The 25,253-nt window shown below is 42.9% G+C and overlaps 1 protein-coding gene across 1 annotated transcript; it reads right to left on the bottom strand.

The window, feature by feature from the left end:
* Positions 1–4,665: 4,665 nt before the first annotated feature.
* LOC122445535 (zinc finger protein 596-like) lies at positions 4,666–19,315 on the bottom strand. Its single transcript, XM_043474824.1, is given in 10 exon segments — positions 4,666–6,648; positions 6,651–7,826; positions 8,300–8,391; positions 9,169–9,264; positions 10,172–10,298; positions 12,217–12,299; positions 13,467–13,601; positions 14,016–14,231; positions 16,174–16,258; positions 18,657–19,315. Coding segments are annotated over 6 exon segments (1,533 nt in total). The 5' UTR covers positions 12,229–12,299; positions 13,467–13,601; positions 14,016–14,231; positions 16,174–16,258; positions 18,657–19,315; the 3' UTR covers positions 4,666–6,618.
* Between the last annotated feature and the right edge of the window lie 5,938 nt (positions 19,316–25,253).

The raw sequence follows: 25,253 nt of genomic DNA on the forward strand, positions 1-25,253 counted from the left end.
TTCCTAGCTTGCTAGCGCTTTTCATTTTAGGTACAGATATTTGATTCCAAGCGGATCATTTTATAAAACCCTGTAGGTTGTATTATATTCATAGCAACCATTTTATGTCGTCTGTGCTCAACAAACATGGTTTGCTTTTATGTTCCTGTGTCTTTACAGCCCGACTTAAGCTGTAGCATTCGTGAGGCAAATGATTTTTTTTCCCCCAGAAATTTATATATAAGCCAGAAGACTCTGAACAAGGCCAGTGCCATTTAGGGAGAATTAGCCTGAAATATAGGAAGGACAGATTTTCAATTACTTTGGAGTTTAAAGCCTAGTTTAAAAGAGAAAATTTAAGGAAACAAAAATATCTTCTAGACATGATTCTGAAGGAAAATATTCATGGAGCTGGGGAAATAAAATAATAAACACATAGTAGTAAAATTAGTAAAATTTTATTTCAGCAGCTGGAAATAGGACTAAAGTTTTACAGTTTTTTTCCCCCCATGGTGTCAGAACTTGGGTAAAGTGGCAGCAGTGAACAGAACAACTGTGCCTGGGAGCTGAGGGCAGGCTGGGGGTGGGGCTGTGGGGCAGAGGTGGGGGTGCTGGACTGGGCAGGGCAGCAGGACTGGATTCTGGGCCCCAGAGTCATGACAGGTCAAAGGTTCTCCATCAAAGGCACATGGAAACCACTGAGTGAATTAATGATATAACTGCATTTGGTTTTGTGAATGACGTTTTCCGTTTGGAATGGAGTGCATTATTTCAATTCAGTTCAGTTCAGTTGCTCAGTCATGTCTGACTCTTTGCAACCCCATGGACTGCAGCATGCTAGGCTTCCCTGTCCATCACCAACTCCCTGAGCTTGTTCAAACTCATGTCCAATGAGTTGGTAATGCCATCCAACCATCTCATCCTCTGTCATCCCCTTCTCCTCCCACCTTCAATCTTTCCCAGCATCAGGGTCTTTTCCAAATGACTCAGTTCGTCACATCAGGTGGTCAAAGTATTGGAGTTTCAGCTTCAATGTCAGTCCATCCAATGAATATTCAGGACTGATTTCCTTTGGGATTGACTGACTTGATCTCCTTGCAGTCCAAGGGACTCTCAAGAGTCTTCTCCAACACCACAGTTCAAAAACATCAATTCTTCAGCACTCAGCTTTCTTTATAGTCCAACTCTCACATCCATACATGACCACTGGAAAACACATAGCTTTGACTATATGGATCTTTGTTGGCATAGTAATGCTTCTGTTTTTTAATATGCTGTCTAGGTTGGTCATAGCTTTTCTTCCAAGGAGCAAGCATCTTTTTATTTCATGGCTGCAGTCACCATCTGCAGTGATTTTTGAGCCCAAGAAAACAGTCTCTCACTGTTTCCATTGTTTCCCCATCTGTTTGCCATGAAGTGATGGGGCCAGATGCCATGATCTTCGTTTTTTGAATGTTGAGTTTTAAGCCAGCTTTTTCACTTCCTCTTTCATTTTCATCAAGAGGCTCTTTAGTTCTTCACTTTCTGCCCTATGGGCGGTCTCATCTGCATATCTGAAGTTATTGGTATTTCTCCCAGCAATCTTGATTCCAGCTTGTGATTCATCCAGGCCAGTATTTCTCATGATGTACTCTGCATATAAGTTAAATAAGCAGGATGACAATATACAGCTTTGACGTACTCCGTTCCAAATTTGGAACTAGTCTGTTACTCCATGTCCAGTTCTAACTGTTGCTTCCTGACCTGCATACAGGTTTCTCAGGAGGCAGCTCAGGTGGGCTGGTATTCCCATCTCTTGAAGAATTTTCCACAGTTTGTTGTGATCCACACAGTCAAAGGCTTTGGTGTAGTCAATAAAGCAGAAGTAGATGTTTTTCTGGAAATCTCTTGCTTTTTTGATGATCCAACAGATGTTGGCAATTTGATGTCTGGTTCCTCTGCCTTTTCTAAATCCAGCTAAATCTGTAAGTTCTTGGTTCATGTATTGTTGAAGCCTCGCTTGGAGAATTTTGAGCATTACTTTGCTAGTGTGTGAGATGAGTGTAATTAATTGTGAATTAATTCAACAGGATATTATTGAATTTTAAGAAACATATGACAGATAATATTAGGGAGGCAGTGGATGGATGAGAAAGAGGAAAATGGAACTGACAAAGCGATTTTTTTTCTGATGTTACTGACCATGAATGAAGCAGTGCCAGGCATTGCTGTGGGTGCTGGGTATGCAGTGGTGGAAAAGTTGTAGTTTTTAACCTTTGATGTATTTAAAATCTAAATAAACTGTTATTAAACAACAAATTACATTATTATGTTAGCCTAAATTACAATGTTTTCAAAGAGAACTAACTTCTTAGCCTGGTTAGGGTTCGGGCCAGCATAGGGAAGCCTATCTGGGGAAGTGTTACCTGGAGGGTGTCAGTGCCTGGTCAGAGCAGTGCTAGGTGGTGAGGGTGGGGGCCCTGGGAGGGAGCCTTGTCCCCAGGGGAGGGGGGTCTGCAGCAGGGCTCCTGCTCTGACCCTGGTGACTGCTGAGGCCACCAGCTGGATGACCAGGGGGGGCAAGTCCTCTTGTTGACCTCGTGGCCTGTGTCCACTCTGGCGATCAATCACAAACAGGGCCCATCAAGTTCCCATCCTCCCTGCGGCCCTCAAGCTCCTCCCCCATCTCCCTCCTCCTCCATTCCCTAGACCCAGTCCTCCCCACTCCCGCCAATCCTTCTAGAAATTCTTCTACCTGCCTTTAGTCCTCCAGAGTTTGGGGGTTGGGAACTGCTTAGAGTTCAATCACCCCCACACCCCGCTGTCTTCCTCGGTCTTCTCTGCCCCTCAGAGAACTGGCCAGAGAACCTCGTACTGACCCCACGGGGGTGCTGGGAGGGGCTTGCAGCCTGGTTGGGTCCCATCCCCAGGAAACACACAGTGCAAACAGGACCAGGCTGCCTGCTCTTTAACAGTGTCAGGACCACCCCCTTCACCCCGCCAACCACAGGGACACACCCAGCCCCTTCTCCAGCGCATCCATTCAGGTTTCAATAAGCAGCCTCCTCTGGCTGTAGGGCCCCCTGGAGTCTGAGGAAACCCCTTGGCAGGGGTTGAAGGCTGAGGCCCTTTCTCTCCCACCCAGCACCTCAGAATGTGTGGAGGTGGGACACCCTCAGGTGCCCATCTCTGCTCTGATGAGAGGAGAGAAGGAGCACAGTTCCAGAGCACAAAGAGCTGGCCAGAAGCCACTTCCAGGTTTGGAGCCTAGGTCAGACCTCTGAGCCCAGGAGCCCTGTTTGCCAGTCCAAGCTCGCTCTGACCCACAGCTCAGAGATGTGGGGGAGCAAGTTTAAACAGATGGAAGTGGAAAAGGAAATCATAGTTTAATTATGTGGCAACAACAGGAGCCCAATAAGTCAGGCAGACAGCTAATGAGGAGCTGGGAGGTCGGCGTGCCCGAGGAGAGCGGGGCCAGGACGGTCAGAGCGAGAGTGGGCAGCGTGTCCGTGGCAGGAGCTCGCTCACAGCGGAGGCTCGGTGACATCACCACTGCAGATGTGAAGGCAGAGCTTGGCCTGTCCAGAAGGGAAGGTCTTTATTTACAAAACAAACAATTGTCTGGTGGCACAGTAACCATAACTCCCCACGACAACCTCCCGTGAAATACCAACGTTTCTCTGTCCTGCAAACGTGACCTCAGAGGAAGAGTCCAAACTAGCAAAATTTCACTGCGAGAGAGATGCCCAGGGTGTGGATCCGGGTTCTGACCCCAGGGTCTGGGTTCTCCCTTATCCTCCTACTCACTTATGAAAGAGCACTCTCACTTACAGTGTGCCTGCAAAGGGAGATGCCATTTAGTTATTAAAGGGTGCTGCCTGAGGATGAATTGCTTTTATCTAGAATATGCCTCAGCTGCTTCAAGGCACATGCTTAGTGTGGGCGTCATCTGGACCAAGACTTCTAAAACTAAGCACAGAACACAACTACCTTTCCCATTTGGAGGGGCCACATGGCTATGTGAACTGGGCTTGGAGAAAGAAAAAAGCACTGTAGATGATTAAGGAGCTCGGATTGGGTGGGAGAATTAGGGCAAATGAAAATTTTTGCCCATCCTTTCCTGGATATGCTGTTCATCAGGGACTAGAAGCATCTTCAGTGTCTCTATTTCATGGTAGGTCAGTCCCTCCCTCATACCCACTGCTGCCAAGCAACATGTGGGTTTCAATAGCAAAGGAAAATTCTGAAGGACAGAAAAATCAATCTATGTGTTCCATGCTTATAGGCCTTGAGTTCCCAGTGTTTTACTGGACAGCAGATGACCGTCACACCCATATGGTGAATCTGTCCTTATGTATATGCTGTGTCACAAGAAAGAGGTATATTGAAAGATGTATTTTCAACTCCCAAGAGTGACCAGTTAAGACTGATCTTGCCTTGGAGAGCTCAGATGAGAAGTCAGGAGTGCTTCTTAAGAAGCATTTTCTCTGTTGGTTGGTGTGTTCTCTTCCTAGTGTCCTTTTTCCCCCAGGGCCTGCTAATCACGCTCCTGTATCTTGCCTAACACATCTGCTCAGTCACTCATGGCTTTCCCTGAGACCTGTTCCATCTCAAGATACACTCTATCTTTCTGTGACTTGTGAACTGGCTCTACATAGGGGGTAAACCTGGGCAGGACTTGAGATTCAGACACAAACAAGTTTAGGGGAACATGCATTGTAGTTTCAATGAGACAGCACAGCAGGGTCTCATATGGCTGTGCCATCAATTCTTTATGGACAACGTATGAAAGAAACTGCACAGATAACCTGCTTGTTATTAAGTGCAGGATTCAGAAACCGGTAACAGTGAAAATTAAGACTGCATTTTATACACATGATGGGGTGGGTTTCATTTCCTAATTGCTTTTTAAAAAGTCAATCAATCTCAGTGTCTTAAATTGCTCACACTACATCCATCCACAGGAGGCCTTGATGTTCCTGGATTCATAAGGAATTCTTAGTGGCCATTTCCAAGCAGAATGATTTACCTGCAGATGTCCAAGTTTTCCTCTGCTTTGGGCAAGTTGGAGTTCGTTTGCTGATTCAAATTAGGGTGTATTCATATTTTGATAGTATGGCAAGCTTTGTTGTTAGTCGCCAAGTTGTGTCAAGACTCTTTGGGACCCCAAGGACTGCAGCATGCCCGGTTTCTCTGTCCCTTCACCATCTCCTGGAGTTGGCCCAAGTTCATGTCCATTGAATCGGTAAGGTACCCCCTGCCTAAAGCTATTCTCACCCACAACCAGGAGGTGGGGTAAACAGGACTTTACACTACATTACTTTTTATGCATGTGAAAAGATGAATATGGTTTTCTTCTCTCCATGTCACTGATGACTGAATAAAATTAATGCATTTTATTTGACATGTACATGTAAAATACAATTGACCAATTTTTCATGTAACTTCACATACTGTTTTATATTCTGTAGTTTTATTGTGCACACACATACAGACATACATGAACACATGTGCACTCTGATTCATTTGTTATCTTTTTTATACAATAAAATAGAAACCTTTCCTTCATCTTATGTCCCTTTATTTTGGAATGCTTCCTCTATTTGATCACTATAAGGTATTTTCTGCACTTTAGTCTGGGTGTTATATTGTATGACATATTTACAAATGTTACATATCCTCTTGATGAACTCAGTTTTGAATTAGTCCCTGTCTGATGTAAACATGGCTACCTCTGCTCTTATTACTTCCATTTATGTGGAGTATGTTTTCCATCCCTTTGAGTCCATATGTATATCCCAGAAAAACATGGGATAAATTAACTACAAACATCTGTGTTCTCCGTTTTGCCACCTGTGAAACATGGGTACTAGTCATGTTCAAATGGGTACCAAGGCCCAGGGCTTCTTGTTACCCTGGTGGAAGGAAGCTCCACCTTCCCCTCTCTGAGCCTCCTGGGTTCACGTATGGTAGGGGCTGGGACTCCTGGGTCTCACTCCCAGTTGGGGATTTGTGGATTCATGGGTGTTGACAGGGCGATATGGGCAAGATCAGGGGACCATGGCTGCTTCTGCTCCCCCTGCTTTCTGGGTGTTTCATGCATCACTATGAGGGGCAGCACTTTTGTCATCACATGAATTAGTGTATGTATGTCAGGCATTCCAGAAGGGGATACTCTAAATGCCTTCCATCTTCTTCATGTTCTAGTTTGTTTCCACTAGCAGTTACCATACACTGGATCTTCAGATGCATGCCAAGAGTGGTGCTAAGTTAGACATGTGCACAGTGATTACAGGTCTAGAGTTTCTCTCCTCTGTGGTTTATTTATTTAAAGGATAACTTATAACTGAAGGTATTTCTACACTAGTTACAGATATATTATTGGAATTTCTCTGACATGTGATTTATCTGCTTAACAGTTCCAGCTGAGGATGAAGATTCCTCCACATTCATTCCACTTACAGTTTGTTCTCCCATGAGTCCACTGCTAAAGGTTTTGTTACACAGGTGACATACATATGGATTCCATCTACTGTGAATTAACGTTAGTTAATCAATAAGGATAATAAAGGCTCTTATACATTGAAAATAAACACAGTATTTCTTCACTGTGTGAGTCCTCAAGAGTGTTTATACTTTGAAGGTATGGGTGGTGAATCTTCATTTATTAACTTTACAGCATGAGTTCTCTCGTGTTGTCTGAGGTTAAAATATTTACTGAAGGCTTTTCCACATAGGTAACATTTATATGGTTTCTCTCCAGTGTGAATTCTCTTATGCAATCTAAAGTTATAACTCCTATTGAAGGCTTTACCACATATATTGCATTCATATGGTTTCTCACCCGTGTGAGTTCTTTCATGTCGTCTAAGGACAGAAGAGTGATTGAAGGCTTTCCCACATAGGTGACATTCATATGGTTTCTCTCCAGTGTGAGTTCTTTCATGTCGCTTAAGGACAGAAGAATCAGTGAAGGCTTTCCAACACAGGTGACATTCATATGGCTTCTCTCCAGTGTGAGTTCTCTCATGTCGTCTAAGGACAGAAGACTCAGTGAAGGCTTTTCCACATAGATGGCATTCATATGGCTTCTCTCCAGTGTGAGTTCTCTCATGTTTTCTAAGGTGAGAACAATGAGTGAAGGCCTTCCCACATAGATGACATCCATATGGTTTCTCTCCGTTGTGAGTTCTCTCATGTTGTCTGAGGTAAGAAGTTTTACTGAAAGTCTTCCCACACAGGTGGCATCCATATGGTTTCTCCCCAAAGTGAGTTCTCTCATGTTTTCTAAGGTCAGAACAATGAGCAAATGCTTTCCCACACAGATGACATTCATTTGGTTTCTCTCTGGTGTGAATCACCTCATGTCGCCTAAGATTATAACTTTTACTGAAGGCTTTGCCACACAGATGACAGCCATATAGTTTCTCTCCAGTGTGAACTCTTTCATGTTTTCTAAGGTCAGAACAATGAGTGAAGGATTTTCCACAAAGATGACATCCATGTGGTTTCACTCCAGTGTGAATCATCTCATGTCGTCTAAGGTTAGAACTTTTACAGAAGGCTTTCCTACATACATGACATTCAAATGCTTTCTCTCCAGTCTGAGTATTACTGTGTTGTCTATGGGCAGGACTTTGAATAAAGGCATTCCTTCGTTGATGACATTCATATGATTTACTTCTAGAATGAATCTGCTTCTGTATATTAAAGGATGGCAAGTAACGGATGGCTTTTCCAACATCTTGGCTAATAATGGGTTTCTTTCCCACTTGAGGTATTACATACTGAGTCAATGGTAAGATTTCAGCAAGTTTTTCTCTGAAATTGTTGCATTCCAAAGGATCCTCTTGACTGTGAGACCTCTGCTTTTTTGAAATGAAATGAGAGATTGTTACAAGTTTGCCCAATTTATTCATTCCTTCCGTTCTCTACATATAAATTCTAGGGTAATCATTCAGTGACAGACTCCAGTTAAAATTGCTTCTATATTTTTAATATTTACATAAACATGAGGTATTACTCTCTTGCAAGCCTAGATTTACCTTTTGTAATATCCCAACTGCAGAGATACCTATTTAATTTTAAAGATGTTATGATGTTTAAGTGTTTAGGAATATAATCTACAATTACATAACTGTCTCTTTATAAGACTATAAACTGTCTATAGTTCTGACTATGGGTTAATCTTTTCTTCCTTAAAACCAGACTAACTAAAATTTTCTCCTGTGGAATTCCATGATCCCAACTTTAATTAAATCAGGTATGTATGCCAAATTCCCAACTTATTCAAGTCCCAGGTCTTCATCTGGAGGAACATGTTTATACTTGTGAAGCTTACCATTGCACTAATTAGAGGTGTGTTCTTCTTGCAGACATACTGCATAGGTAACATTTCCTGTTTTTTCAGATCATCTTCTCTATCTGAAATGACTAGAAAAAAACAAATTACTATAGTGGTATCAGTGGAAGTAAAATGTTGAAGCGACTCAATGCTCATTTGTGTCTGTTTCAAATACTGACACACAGATGGGAAAGAATGTCAAATTAGGGAATACTCTAAAGAGAGAAGAAACACATATAACAACTGTCATTCTCAGGATTGAATTATGAGGAGATAAAATGAATGCAGCATGTTGGGGAAGAAAAGAGAATATCCTATTCATAGAACAGGACCATGAAAAGGGACGTTTTGTGAATGGTTATTAATTCCAGTGGGTACACAAATTTCACTTTGTGTAAAGCCAAGGACAATGGCAGAAAGCCTTGTGAATAGAAAATTGATACCTTCAAGGTATGACAACATCTGAAAAGTGTTTCCCCATGACACTGTCTAAATTTTAAAAACAGCCTACAATGCAGGAGACCCCAGTTCGATCCCTGGGTCAGAAAGATCCCCTGGAGAAGGAACAGGCTACCCAACAGTTTTCTTGGGCTTCCCTGGTGGCTCAGACAGTAAAGAATCCGCCTGCACTGTGGGAGACCTGGGTTCTATCCCTGGGTTGGGAAGATTCCCTGGAGAAGGGATCGGCTACCCACTCCAGTATTCTTGCCTGGAGAATTCCATGGACAGAGGAGCTTGGCAGGCTACAGTCCATGGGGCCACAAACAGTCAGACATGACTGAGCAGCTTTCACTTGATTTCTTAGGGCCTATTCACTCGCTGACCAGGCTCCTCCTCCTATTGAAGTACAGGTTCTCGGAGCTCACCTGGACTCTGACCTTGCAGGAAGCCTAACTCTTCTCTTGAAAGTTGCTCTCCTTGCTCCAAATGGGAAATCACATCTGATTTGTAAAGCTGATTACCTGTTTGTAGGAGAAAGATATGTGGATTTTGAGTTCCATGCTCATAACAGTGCATGATCATCACTACAGAGCAGACTAATGAGGAAGAATACAGTAACTGCTAAAGGTCAGCACAGAGAAGAGCATGTTGAAAACAACACATACAGCCTTTGTCTAGCAAAATGATAACTCTTCAACTTGTTTCCAAAGACATTAAAGACCTATCACTGCTAATGCCCATGCCCAAGTTCAAAGACAGAGTATGGAATCTGCAATATTTTCATTTCATAGTGCTTTAACACTATATTCCAAAAAGAACCCAATACATACAACTTCCACCAGAAAAATCTAAGTTCTATGTGGAAAACAATATATGTTATTTTTAACACTGTGATCTGATCAAACCACAGTCCTTGCTGTAAAATACATTTTAAGAAATCAATACATTTATTTATCCATACAAAAATAGTGAGTTCCCACCACTGCTTGAGCATCAGAGACTGAGTAGCAACAAAGACTCAAAGTTGTGTAAGCAAGATCACATTGCAGTGGGATTGACAAACTAAATATAAGTAGTGAAATGAGTGAAAGTCACTCAGTCATATATGACTCTTTGTGATCCCGTGGACTATACAGTCCACGGAATTCTCCAGGCCAGAATACTGGAGTGGGTAGCCTTTCCCTTCTCCAGGGAATCTTCCGAACTCAGGGATGAAACCCAGGTCTCCTGCATTGCAGGCGGATTCTTTGCTAGGGGAGCCACCAGGGAAGCCCCCAAAAATATAAGAACTAAAGAAAGTTTTGATAAGGTAGTTGTGAGAGTTATGATAAAGAGTCAAAACAGAGTCTGGAGTGAGAAATGGGAAAGTTTTCCTCCATCTTTGTTGAATGAATACATACACACATCATTAAAGAGTAACAGACTAACCAACTGAGACCAGATGACTGATGTTCTCCAGCATCACATCTCTGAACAGCTTTCTCTGGGAGGTGTCCAGGAGGGCCCACTCTTCCTGGGTGAAGTCCACAGCTATATCCTCGAAGGTCACTGATTCCTAAAACATCACAGACATTGTTTTAGACACGGCCATCTCTGCCAGGGGAGGACAGTTACAGGTATAAGGCACTAAGGAAGTAGCAACTGAGTGTACAGAGTCTCAAACAGTATTTTGGGTCCAATCAAATCATTCTCATTGTTGACATGAACCTCTGACTTTCAGATAAACCTATGAAGACACACACACTCTAAATATAGAAAACTTCATTATAAAAAGACAATAGAAGGTGTGGTTTAACAAACTGTGGAGATTTCCCAATAGATTTGTAATTACAACTTCCAAATCATGATTATAAAATTTCCACTTGAAAAACTCAACAGTCTTCAATTTCAAGTAAATCTAAGACTCATCACAAGGGATGACGTATCCATGATATGCCCCTTTTAAAACAAGACTGTGGTTAGATTATTCCTCTATATGGCCTCAGTTTCTTCATCAGTGAAATGGTTTTTTAACAATCTGTCATGAGTTCTGAAAGATCTAATGACTTAATATGTGAAGCGCTAACTATCTAGCAGCCATTTCTTAAATATAACTTTTAGGTTTAACATTTAGGAAATGGTAGAGAATATTGAAGGAACATCCAGAATTCTGCCTAACTGACTAGCATTCATACAGGTCTTGGGATCAGCAGGCACAAGCTTTCATCTTACAAAGCTGAGGTGTTTGCTATAAAGGGTAAGTGAGTCAGCAGCTCACACCACAGGTCTGAGATTTCTGCACAGAAGGACAGTCTTATCCTGACCCTTCCTATGTCTGAGGCCTCCCTTTCTCAATTATCCTGGGACCTCCAAGTATCAGTTATTATTGTCCCTTTTGTTTCTTTGTCTTGTCTCTCTATTCAAGCACATCTGAAGCTACCTGATTGCTCTGGCCTCTTTCATTCATGGACAACTTCCTCAGGGCTTAAAGTAGTACTCTACCTCCTATATTCGTTCTTCTGAATCACAGCTCAAAATAAGAAAACACTACTCTCTATACACTGTTTCCAGTTATGAAATGTGAAAAAGCAGAAGTTACAAAGAGGGAAAAACTTATGACTTGGGACATTGGTAATAATGAAAATTTAGTTTTCTTTTTTAGAAGATTTTGAAAAGCACAAATATATTTTATCAAAATTTAAGAAGTTTAAATTTGAAAAAATGTAAGTGAATGATTCCTCATTGCCTTCTCCAGCATAATCATTTGTTTTCTCTCAGCACTAGTCAGCACTCTCTCATCACCTATAACACTGGACTCATCAATGTCATCTGTGGAAACATCTGCCTCTCCAGTGGGTGGGTTGCAATGTTTTCCTCCTTACTTATCTCTATCGTCTGTATTCACCGCAATCCTAAGCCCATCACAGTTAATAAAATGGTTAATGACTATCTCTTTTTTTTGCCAAGTGGGCCATGGGCTGCATGAAGAAAAGAAAACCTCTCTTATCTCTTCTTGCATACATGGCATTAATAAAGACTGAAACATCTTATTATAATGTTGGGTAGGAATGACCATTTGATGAGTCCTTGACCCAACATGACCATTCCAGAATTCTGGGGAACTTAACTGAAGCTCAGATCCTTGAACAACCTCTCAAGTGCACTTAGAACATGTGTGCCTGTAGGAGAATTATGTCCATACACTGGCAATAGGGCTTCCCAGAAGGCTCAGTGGTGAAGAAGCCGTTTGCTAATGCGGGAGACTCGGGTTGGACCCCTGGGTCAGGAGGATCCCCTGGAGAAGGAAATGGCAACCCACTCCAGAATTCTTGCCTGGGAAATCCCACGGACAGAGGAACCTGGCGGGCTACAGCCCATGGGGTTCCAAAGAGCCGGACAAAACTGAGCATACACCCCACCACCAGCACTGGCAATAGAGATTAGAAAACAATTTCTACTGCCCATTTCAGTAGAAAGAGTAATTTCCTACCCACCCGAGATTCCATTGTAATTAGTTCAGCTGCCAACTGTAGTCTGGGTTTTCACTTATACACAGTCCAAGCAACAGGAAGCAGAGCTGAGGAAGAAGAAAAAAGTCATGAGACTCTTAGCTGTCTGCAATCTCCATATTCTCTTGTCATGAAGCCCCAACCCTTCACCTGGAAGTAGCTCCCAGGACAACCAAAAGAAACATGCAGTGTGCTCCATGAGAAATACAAGTAGAGCTCTTCTCTATCAGGATCCAAAGTAAGAAGGCATGGCTATTGTTCTTAGTAAAGAAGGCATAGAAGTGAAAGTCGCTCAGTCGTGTCCGACTCTTTGTGACTCCATGGACTATACAGTCCATGGAATTCTCCAGGCCAGAATACTGGAGTGGGTAGCCTAGCCCTTCCCCAGTAGACCTCCCTGACCTAGGAATCAAACCAGAGTCTTCTGCATTACAGGCACACTCTTTACCAACTGAGCTATCAGGGAAGCCCAAAGAAGGTATAAACATCTTCAGTTTAGAGTAGAATGTGGACAACAACTGAGTTTGGCATGCTAATTCACTCAGGATATTCAGAAGTGTCCAGTTACCTCCTAATTCCAAATCACAGGGATCAGTGACTCATGCCACGTGTGTCTCCATCTTGAGTAACCACCATGAACTTCTCAGGTTTAATTACTCTTACTTTGTGCACTAGCAATTTCTCCAGCTATATTCCAGCCCTCTAGTACCTTGAAACATCCTTACTTCTCTCAGCCCCTCATACACTCATCCTGAATCACTCTCTCTTCCAAGAATTTTCAGCAATATCACCACTGTAACACTCACTTTTAGATTTCTTCTGCACTTAGTTGTGAACTAAGAGAATTAAAAATATATTTTATGACAGGGTTAATTAGTTTAGGTACTTATTTCATTTGGAGGAATCAATGGCACCTACTTGCAATGTGTGTGTGCACTCAGTCATGTCTAACTCTTTGTGACTCCATGGACTGAAGTCTGCCAAGCTCCTCTGTCCATGGGATTCTCCAGGCAAGAACATTGGAGTGGGTTACCACTTCCTTCTCCACAGGACCTTCCTGACCCAGGGGTTGAACCCAAATCTGTTGTGTCTTCTGCCTTGGCAGGTGGGTTCTTTACCACTGTGCCACTTGGGAAGCCAAGCTCTTTTGGGGAACATACTTTCCCTAACTTTCTCTAACAGCTTAGTCTACAGTCTTCAAAGTAATCTTGTCACTCTAACTCCGTATCACTTACCAAGGACTTCTCAAATGATACTGTTGGAAGATCTCAAGACTCCATCCTATCTCCTTCATCTTTCTCTATTTATGTGCATTGCCCACGTATGTCCACATATTTACACAGTTGCTTCGATTTCTTCCGTTACTTTTTCTAAATTGAAAGTGACAAAACTCATGTTTGAATTCCATTTCTGAGCTTCCCTCCTTTTTTTCCCCCCAAACTAACACACACTAGAAATGAAATATATCTCAGGACATCATCTCCCACTCTTCCCAAATATTACTCTTTACCTAGTCTCTAATCTTTTCAATGTCTCCACCAGACATCCAAGGGTTGACATTTTAGATGCTCTCTCAGAACATCACAAATACAGTTTAGCATTGCTATTACTTCCACACTGGTCACTAGCATCCTTCATTTCTACTCAAATCCATAAACACAACTTGCTACCCCCATACTTATTTGCTTCAATCTGTTTGCGTGTCAGTTCCTCAGAGATTCCTTCACTGAATTCCTACCAAAATGAATACTTCACTCTTGGTGAACATGGTCTCCAATACTCACCAGAACCAAATAGACGGAAAACCCAGTGAAGCCAAATATTCACTGAGGACACTGCCACAACACTCCAGAGTTCAGAGCATCTTTCTCTTTCCAGAAAATGCATCATTTTGATGAATTCTCTTTTAATGCTGTTGATAATCTCATCAGCGTTTTAATCCAAAGGACAGTATCTAACATGGGTCCCAATCAAGATAAAATCAGAAAATTAGGCAGACCCTGTAGATGAAATTAAGGACAACAAATTGTATTCTTTAGTTCTTGCTTCCTCCTCAAAAGCAAACTTCATGCCTTTTCTCAGACTTCAGTGTTTCATGATTTTGGTTGTTCTGGACAGCACTGAGAATCTGCAGCAAATGAATCCTTCCTCCTCTTTAGTTTTATTTTGTTAAGAGGATCTGTAATCTAACAACAGTATTCACAGACTGTGGACAGAAGAGTGGTGACTCTACATTAGTGTCAATATTTATGCTGAGTAAACATCTATCCAAAGAAAATATCTTTCATTTTCACTACCAAGCAAGAAAAAGCTCATCCAGTGTACGTCTCTTCAAGTCAGATCTAGTTGTTATCCTAATAACTGAAAAACTCTGCAATCCACAAAATTTAAGGATTTCCAGAATAAATGATTAGTTTCAGGACTGATTTTTATTGTACACAGAATTTGTTTAATTTTTTTAATTGTAAAATAAAACATACACATAATATCATCTTAAGTCATTTTTACGTGTATAGTTCAGTGGTGTCAAATACATTCATAGTGTTGTGCAACCATCTTCAACGCTCTTCATCTTGTAAAACTGAAACTCTGCACCCACTAAACAACCACTCCCCATTCCCCTCTCCTCCCAATGCCTGGAAACCACCATTCTACTTTCTGTCTCTAAGTAGGACTTTGTTTTTTTTGGGCTGTGCCAGAATAGAAGTAGGAAGTATCCTAGAAATCAGTGCAGGTGCTTGAGTCAGAACGCAGCAAAGAGAGGAAAAAAGATGAAATTCAAAAATGGTATCAAAGAGCTGAAATTGTAATGATTTTTGGAAGACATGATTTCAAAGTCAAAAAAAAAAAAAAAGCCATATAAGAATCCATTTTAACTATCACACCTAATAATACTTTTTAAAGTGGACAAATCCAACCTCAATGTACTGAAATCAATGTCTCCTATTTAGCAACAATAGTTTAAAAACTAAGTAAACATATGAAAGCCAGTCTCTATGTATTACAGCAAAATATTATGACTCTAACTTCAAATAAATTTGCAAACCCATGCAAACAGAGTTTAACACTTTTTGAGGACATAAATGTGACATGAACAAAGTCTGCCAAACCAAATTCTTAGACTAGAGGACATGGTGACAAAAATATCTGTGACTGCAGAAATTTGATGCAACTCAAATTTAAAAGTCATATGCAGAATCTGAAAAAGAACATATATACATATATGTATGTATAACTGAACCAATTTGCTGTACATCTAAAACAACATTGTAAATCCAGTATACCCCCCAAAAATCATATGCGATATTTCACATAAAAAATGAGAAGCATCCTAAAAGTTGATTTTTGTCTCAGTTTTGATTAGGGATGAGGATATAGCCAAAATAACTGTGAAAAGGCAAAAAAAAACCTGGAGACTAGTCAAGTTACATCTGAACCTATAATTATTTGAAACTTTAAAACAGTTCAAATTAAATAGCTGAAATGAACAGTTGAAATAAACAATATATTAGGACTAAATGAACATAATATTTTATACTATGAAACAGGTGACACCTTATGAAGGGAAAAAAAGCAAAGGTCATGATTTTGGTTTCACTGCATCAACATTATCAGACCAAAGTGTCTGTGTGTATGTAACTAAACCATAAACTAGAAAAATAAGTAGGAAAATTCATTCTATATATACATGTCTATAAGGAATAACCTTTACTCAGTCTCTTAAGTAATTAGTAAAATGGAAATTAGGAACAAAGAGTTGTCATTTTATCCAAATCTACAATTATACACATATATTTAAAATGAATCCTGGTTAAGGTACGAGGGGACAGAGAGATGAGGATTTCTCGGCAACTGTGTACTGTGCATAGGGAGCATGGTGCCAAAACCTGTTACAAAATGAAATGTACCATCTCTTGGCTCAGCAACGAAACCCCAACTTACCCAAAAAGGAGGAACACTCAGTATCTGTAGACAAGTCAATTTTTTTCAAATTCATGAACACCAACTTCTCTCTGGGATAGGTGTGCTGTGAACAATGTTAAAATCCTCTTACTATTAGACATTTTGGGTTGATTCTGTTTTTAAACAATTACAGAATAAAATATACTACATGATGTGGATGAAATGCCACCTTAATTTGTCATGGCTAAGTCTCTAATTGCAGGCCAAATACAAAGATTTATGTTGTTAAGCTTCAGCTGCATTGTACAACCAGGTAAGACACTTCCCCCCTCTCCATAATTTTCTTTCATCTTCGTCTACCTCCACCTCTTGTGCCTATGCAGTCCCCACTGGCAATCTTATTGACTGCATGGTGTTCAGTTCCTGTCTCTAGTCAAGGTCTGGGCATGCAGCATTGCTCATGATGGCCCCCCAAATGGAACCATGTCCCAAGTCCCATGTCACTGGCTGACAGTGAGATAGAATTGGTCTGGAGATGGGAGAGGCCATAGATGAGTGAGGAAACGTCTTAGGCAGGACACCTGAGAGTCAGATTTTAGCATGTCCTAAGAACAGCATTACAGGAAAGAGAGGGCAGATCAACCCACAGATAATACGAGCTTTCCCAGATAAAGATTTACTCCTGACTTCTCATCTTTTCCCTCCTCTGAGTGTCTTGCTCAGGCCAGAAGTCACTCCTCAGTGTTGGCTATGTGCCATTCATGTCTTCAAATAACTTCTCCCCTTTCTGGCCACAACCACACATGTAGGGGAGAAATTCAACAACTAGAAAAAATGGTCCTCTGCATCTGCTGAACTATTACGGAACAGGGCCAATAAACTCCTACATGGGCACCAACAGCTAAGTTTCTCTGCCCCTCTATGCTGTAAAGCCCACACATCACACGGCAGACATGGGAAGGCGAGTTGGTACAACCCTCCCTTTCAAGTCACTCCTCACTGTGTCTTCCAGCACCTGCTGAGCACAGCATCGCCAGGTAAGGATGGGCAGAGGTCTCCTCCTCTCCTGTTGCTGAGCTTCCCAGGCTCTCTTTCACTCTCTAACATCCAAAGTACATCCCCCTTTCTCCTCCAAGTTCCCTTTCCTGAACCAAGTGCCACCTACTCCTTGGAGAAATACCTCTGTTCTGTGCTTAGTTTAAAAAATCATGATCTTTCCATACCAGTTGCCTTTTGACTATGTGAGAATGTGTCCTGAGGCACATGGAAAGACAAATGAACAGGAAAGAGGAACCGTTACTGGCCTCACAGGCATGGGGTGGTCGGGGATCATTCTCACCCCTGCCCCTAAAGATTCCAGATCTTATTTCATTTTCCTGAGCAAGGGCAAGTTGTCTTTCATGTTTGTAATCATCTTGATTAAAACCATTTAATTTCTCTTTTCCACAATAGCTATTAAAATATACAATTCTATGAATATATAAAAAGTATAACATTAAGAACACTTTTAAGTAATGGCATTGGGAAACACAGAAGTTCAGGTATGAAAATAGCTCTGAGTAATGTACTCATCATGAACAAATGAGATGTGTGAGAACAAAGTTCTAGAATCATTCAGTCTATCGTTCAATATTTGCCAAACAAAAAAAAAAAGGAAATTTGAAGAGAGCATATGCGTAGTTGAAAACTGTAGCTCACAGACCAATAAATTAAAAACTCACATACAGAAGGAAGAATGCTGTTGAACACTGGACCACTTGTTTAAACTACCTAGTACTGACTTTTAAGACAAAAATCATTAATATCCCTACCAACTGCACACCGAAATAGTGTACAAATTAATTACTAAGCACCAGAGAATACTTTTAGTACATAATAATGACAAGAAAAGGACCGAGGTCTCATGATCTGAATCTGACACAACACACTTAAAGTAATTTGGAAAATTTTAGAGGATGAGATGGTTGGATGGCATCACCGACTCCATGGACATGAGTTTGAGTAAACTCCGGGAGTTCGTGATGGACAGGGAGGCCTGGCGTGCTGCAGTCCATGGGGTCGCAAAGAGTCGGAGACGACTGACCGACGGAACTGAACTGAACTGAATGAATTTGGAATCTATCCTTCTACTTTTCTCAATGGCTACTGCTGGTGAAAGTCCCCTCCTCCATTCTGTCCTTGGCCATCTCCGTACTGATCTCCTTTTTGTCTGTTTTCATGTACCATAATGCCTCTTATGGCTTCCGTGGTGGGTCAGCTGGTAAAGAATCCGCTTGCAATGTGGGAGACCTGGGTTCGATCCCTGGGTTGGGAAGATCACCTGGAGAAGGGAAAGGTTACCCATGGGAGAATCTGTACAGTCCATGGGGTCGCAAAGAGTAGGACACACTGAGCAACTTTCTCACTTCACACACATTGCTTCTTATTCAGTCACTTTCCTTTCTTACCGGTATTTTGTCTCTCCAGTTCCACTGCACCCACCTCCCTCCCTCCTCTATTCTACTTTTCAAGTCCTCACTCACCTTTACTCCTTCCGTCTCCTGGTTCAGTCTCGGCCTCACCGCCCCATTCGACACCCATGGACTGGAGCAAAGATGTTCTGCTCAGGAGGACACTGTCCCGTGAGGGAGCGATACCCGTGCCGACAGATAGGACTTGGGACAGAAGGTCACGGGGCGTCACTGGACAGGGCCGATGCCCTCCCCAAGGGGGCTCAGGGGCCTTACTGAGGCGGTGACCGCGGAGGGGAGCGAGCGGCGGGGCCGGGCCGCTTCTGGAGAAGACGGGGGGCTGAGGATTGGCGGGGCCGCGGGAGGGAGCGGAGTCCCGGGCGGCCCCGAGGGGCGCAGAGGGCGAGAGCGCACGTTGCGAGTGGGGACCTGACACGGCGCGGTTCGGGGCGGGACCCCGTGAAGACACCGTAGGCCGGAAGGCCGGACCGGAATGGCCCCGGATCCGGAAACGGATGCGACTCGAACCCGGCAGCGGAGCTCCCGGCATCGCGAATCTCAGGGGTCTCCGGACCAGCGGAGCGAGAGCGGGTCTGTGACGTCGGCAGGGACTCGGGCCCTGGTGTGAAGGAAGGGGTGGGGCGGGGCCGAGGAGCGCGAGAAGCGCCCAGGACCATACTCACCCGAGAGGCCCTGCGCTCCCGACATCCGCTTCCGGGTCCGCGGGCAACTACATAAGGGGGCGTGGCCTTAGTCAGGGGGCGGTGGGGCCGATGTGGGGCGGAGCCTCGGAAGGCCTCGCCCAGGATGGGCGTGTCCTGAGCGCGGAGGGAGGCTGGAGCGGCGTGGGGCGTGTCCTCGCGGTGAACATTACGTGCTCGGCCGGAGCCCTCCCGCCGAGCCCTCCCGCCCTGCCCTCCGCCGGTTCCGGTTCGGCCGGTGCTGGCTGACACACCTCAGTCTTCTGCCTTTGGCTGTGCGAGCGGTGGGGCTGCTTCCTCCTGGCTTCGGGATAAGTGTTTCGAGCTACTCCAGGTCGGAGCTGACAGTTGTGAGGCCTTTCCTAGTGAATGCTGGGATGTTTCCCTGTTACCGTGTGGAAAATGGGTTACGTTGAAATCACCTCTCGCTCCTGGAGACTCCTGTGAGGACTCGGCCTCAGGCGGGGACCTGGCTGGGCCCAGCTGGGTCCTGCGGTTCCTGCCCTCCCTGCACTCGAAATGGTCTGAGCTGGCGATGGAAACCAAAAGGAACAGGGTTTCCCTTTCTGTCCCCATTCACCAGGGAGGCAGCACGAGCCCTGGGCTCACCACCGGGGACTTCATATCATGTCCATGATAGTATGGACAATCTCCTAATTCAAGTCATTAATTTCTAAATATACGGTATTTTCACATTGACCTTAATCTATATTCCCACGGCATCTGAAATAGTGTTCAGTTCAGTTCAGTCGCTCAGTCGTGTCCGACCCTTTGCAACCCCATGGACTGCAGCATGCCAGGCCTCCCTGTCCATCATCAACTGCGGGAGCTTGCTCAAACTCATGTTCACTGAGTCGGTGATGCCATCAACCATCTCATCCTCTGTCGTCCCCTGCTCCTCCTGCCTTCAGTCTTTACCAGCATCAGAGTCTTTTCCAATGAGTCAGTTCTTTGAATCAGGTGACCAAAGTATTGGAGCTTCAGCATCAGTCCTTCCAATGACTATTCAGGACTGCTTTCCTTTAGGATTGAGTGGTTGGATCTCCTTGCTGTCCAAGAGACTCTCAAGAGTCTTCTCCAACACCACAGTTCAAAAATATCAATTCTTTGGCACTCAGCTTTCTTTATGGTCTAACTCTCACATCCATACATGACTATTGGATAAACCACAGCTTTGATTAGATGGACCTTTGTTGGAAATGTTGTCGGAAAATAACGTTGTCAGAAAATGTCAGGAAATAGTGTTAAAGAAGAAACATCAGTGACATTTGTTAAAGCTGGTAAAATAAAATTTGTAAACATAAAATTCTCTGTGTTTGGGCCTTCTCCCTCCATAATGTGCCTGTGAGTTTGCATGCACATTAACCAGAGCTCCTCAAAGATGGGATTGCCTGCTCAACCACAATATTGCCTTTTTTTCCTTTTCTTTTGAAGCTAGCAATTGTTGTTATTTAGTCCCTAAGCTGGACTTCGCTGGTGGCTCAGACGGTAAAGAGTCTGCCTACAATGTGGGACACTTGTATCCCTGGGTCAGGAAGATCCCCTGGAGAAGGAAATGGCAACACACTCCAGTATTCTTGCCTGGAAAATCCCATGGATGGAGGAACCTGGTAGGCTACAGTCCTTGGGGTCGCAAAGAGTAGGACACGACTGAGAGACTTTACTTTCACTTTCAGTCACTAAGTTATGTCTGTTTGCGACCCCATGGACTGCAGCACCCCAGGCTTCCTTGTCCTTCACTATCTCCCCGAGTTTGCTCAAACTCATGTCCATTGAGTCAGTGATGCCATCCAACCATCTAGTCCTCTGATGCCTGCTTCTCCCTCTGCCCTCAATGTTTCCCAGCATCAGGGTCTTCTCCAAGGAGTCAGCTCTTGGAATCAGATGGCCAAAGTATTGGAGCTTCAGCTTCAGCATCAGTCCTTCCAATGAATATTCAGGGTAGATTTAACTTGTTAAAAGAATAGTGTTCTTTTCTGGCTCTGTAGGGGGCAGTGGTGACTTGCTGCTTGCTATGTTTGAGTTTACCTGGCTATGTATCTTTGGTGAACTTTCTGTAAAATATCAGTGTATCACTTTGACATGTGATCCTTTGTCTCAAAAATGTATATGACCATGCCCTCAATTTCTAACAGGCAGAACAGACTCAGAGCTTTCTGAGAATCTGCTTCCAAGTTTATAATCCTCAGTATGGATCCAATAAAAATTCCCTCTTTTCTTCTTAATTCTTAATTGAATTTTCCTCAACAAAGCAAAATAAGGAAGATTTTATTCTGGGGTGGGCTGTGTCAACACTGGTAAAGGAACCAGTACAGTGGGATTTTTTATTGGGTGAGAGAGTTTAGGCTGAATAGAATGGGAAAGACCGGTAGCTGACTGTGGGTCAGATCATGAACTCCTTATAGCAAAATTCAGACTTAAACTGAAGAAAGTAGGGAAAACCACTAGACCATTCAGGTATGACCTAAATCAAATCCCTTACGATTATACAGTGGAAGTGACAAATAAATTCTAGGGATTAGATCTGATAGACTGAGTGCCTGAAGAACTATGGATGGAAGTTTGTGACTTTGTACAGGAGGCAGGGATCAAGACCATCCCCAAGAAAAAGAAATGCAAAAAAGCAAAATGGTTGTATGAGGAGGCCTTACAAATAGCTGTGAAAAGAAGAAAAGCAAAAGGCAAAGGAGAAAGGGAAAGGTATACCCATTTAAATGCAGAGTTCCAAAGAATACCAAGGAGAGATAAGAAAGCCTTCCTCAGTGATCATTGCAAAGAAATGATCCAGTTCTAATGAGATGGATGAAACTGGAGGCCATTATACAGAGTGAAGTAAGCCAGAAAGATAAAGACCATTACAGTAAACTAACACATATTTATGGAATTTAGAAAGATGGTAATGATAACCCTATATGCAAAACAGAAAAAGAGACAGATATACAGAACAGACTTTTGGACTCTGTGGGAGAAGGTGAGGGTGGGATATTTCAAGAGAACAGCATCGAAACATGTATATTATCTATGGTGAAACAGATCACCAGCCCAGGTTGGGTGCCTGAGACAAGTGCTCAGGCCTGGTGCACTGGGAAGACCTAGAGGGATCGGGTAGAGAGGGAGGTGGGAGGGGGGGATTGGGATGGGGAATACATGTAAATCCATGTCTGATTCATGTCAATGTATGACAAAAACCACTACAATATTGTAAAGTAATTAGCCTCCAACTAATAAAAATAAATGAAAAAAAATAAAAACAGTAAAAAAAAAAAAAAGAAAAGAAATAGAGGAAAACAATAGAATGGGAAAGATTATAGATCTCTGCAAGAAAATCAGAGATACTAAGGGAACATTTCATGCAAAGATGAGCACAATAAAGGACAGAAATGGTAGGGATCTAACAGAAGCAGAAGATATGAAGAAGAGATGGCAAGAATACACGGAAGAACTGTACAAAAAAAGATCTTCTTGACCTAGATAATCATGATGGTATGATCACCCACCTAAAGCCAGACATCCTGGAATGTGAAGTCAAGTGGGCCTTAGGAAGCATCACTACGAACAAAGCTAGTGGAGGTGATGGAATTCCAGTTGAGCTATTTCTTTTTTTTTTTTTTTTTCAGTTGAGCTATTTCAAATCCTAAAAGATGATGTTGTGAAAGTGCTGCACTCAATATGCCAGCAAATTAGGAAAACTCAGCAGTGGCCATGGGACTGGAAAAGGTCAGTTTTCATTCCAATCCCAAAGAAAGGCAATGCCAAAGAATGCTCAAACTAATGCACAATTGCACTCGTCTCACATGCTAGCAAAGTAGTGCTCAAAATTCTCCAAGCCAGGCTTCAACAATACATGAACCGTGAACTTCCAGATGTTCAAGCTGGTTTTAGAAAAGGCAGAGGAACCAGAGATCAAATTGCCAACATCTGCTGGATCATCGAAAAGCAAGACAGTTCCAGAGAAACATCTATTTTTGCTTTATTGACTATGCCAAAGCCTTTGACTGTGTGGATCACAATAAACTGTGGAAAATTCTTCAAGAGATGGGCATACCAGACCACCTGACCTTCCTCTTGAGAAATATGTATGCAGGTCAGGAAACTACAGTTAGAACTGGATATGCAACAACAGACTGGTTCCAAATAGGAAAAGAAGTACATCAAGGCTTTATATTGTCACCGTGCTTATTTAATTTATATGCAGAGTACATCATGAGAAACGCTGGGATGGAGGAAGCACAAGCTGGAATCAAGATTGCAGGGAGAAATATCAATAACCTCAGATATGCAGATGACACCACCCTTATGGCAGAAAGTGAAGAACTAAAGAACCTCTTGATGAAAGTGAAAGATGAGAGTGAAAAAGTTGGCTTAAAGCTCAACATTCAGAAAACGAAGATCATGGCATCTGGTCTCATCACTTCATGGCAAATAGATGAGGAAACAATGGAAATAGTGACAGATTTTATTTTGGGGAGCTCCAAATTCACAGCAGATGGTGACTGCAGCCATGAAATAAAAAGACACTTACTCCTTGGAAGAAAAGTTTATGACCAACCTAGATAGCATATTAAAAAGCAGAGACATTACTTTGCCAACAAAGGTCCGTCTCGTCAAGGCTATGGTTTTTCCAGTAGTCATGTATGGATGTGAGAGTTGGACTATAAAGAAAGCTGAGTGCAGAAGAATTGATGCTTTTGAACTGTGGTGTTGGTGAAGACTCTTGAGAGTCCCTTGGACTGTAAGGAGGAGATCCAACCAATCCTAAAGGAAATCCGTCCTGAATATTCATTGGAAGGACTGATGTTGAAGCTGAAACTCCAATACTTTGACCACCTGATGTGAAGTGCTGACTCGTTTGAAAAGACTCTGATGCTGGGAAAGATTGAAGGGGGGATGAGAAGGGGATGACAGGATGAGATGGTTGGATAACATCACTGACTCACTGGACTTGAGTTTGAGCAAGCTCTGGGAGATGGTGATGGACAGGGAGGCCTGGCGTGCTGCATTTCATAGGGTCGCAAAGAGTCAGACATGACTGACTGAACTAACTATTTCCATATATGAAAATCAAAATTTCTATGTTTCCTATGGGTGTATATTTCCATTTAAGAAAATCAGATTTTTGTATTTTCTGTGTGAAATATGGGTGTGTATTTCCGTATGTGGAAATCTTATTTTCTATATTTCCTTTATGAAAATAGCAGTTCAGATTTTAGATTTAGCCCTCTCGATAGTTTTTTTTTTTTTGTCCTGCAGATTCTGTCCCTTATAGAGTCTGTTGCCAATGTACATTCCCACTGACAGTGTAGGTGTGTTCCCTTTCCTCCAGGCTCTTTCCTGCCTTTATTGTTTGTGAACTTATGAGGATGCCCATTCTGAATGGTGGGATTTGATTTCTAGTTGTCATTTTGTTTGGCATTCCTACAGGAATTAGGAATGCTGACCATCTTGTCCCATGAGGCTGTATGGTATTTTACTTAAATTTCTTTTTAAAGAGTGTGAGGAAAATTTACCAGTGGCAAGTGACTTTTAGACAGTCAGGCATGTTTGGAATTTATTTTGGCAATCCCTGCCGCAGGACATTTGCCGAGGGCAGCTGTCACAGCTGTCCCCCAGGCCTCGGGAGGTAGATGCCAGGAAGCACTGGTGGTCACGCTGCAGTCACAGGAAGTATCCACAAAGAGCAGCACTTCTCCACACCTGCTCCGGTTCCTGCAGCAGATGGAGCCTGAGGACAAGCTGGCTTCCTGGACTGTGAAATAGAGTGGAATGTGCCTGGGCAAAGGTGAAAGGCTTGGGTCCCAGTACTTCTTCCCTCTAAAGCTTCACACCCTTAACCCCCAGATTAATCCCAGTGGGGTGGCCACAGCTCCCAGCTGAGGGGGCTAAGGTGCCTAGGAGTTTACATTGTGAGTAAGGGGGTTTGAGCTGGGGATGCCAGCTCCAGGAAAAATGGAAGCTTGGTGACCACTGC

This window comes from Cervus canadensis, chromosome 7, assembly GCF_019320065.1.
Source record: "Cervus canadensis isolate Bull #8, Minnesota chromosome 7, ASM1932006v1, whole genome shotgun sequence".
NCBI lineage: Eukaryota > Metazoa > Chordata > Mammalia > Artiodactyla > Cervidae > Cervus > Cervus canadensis.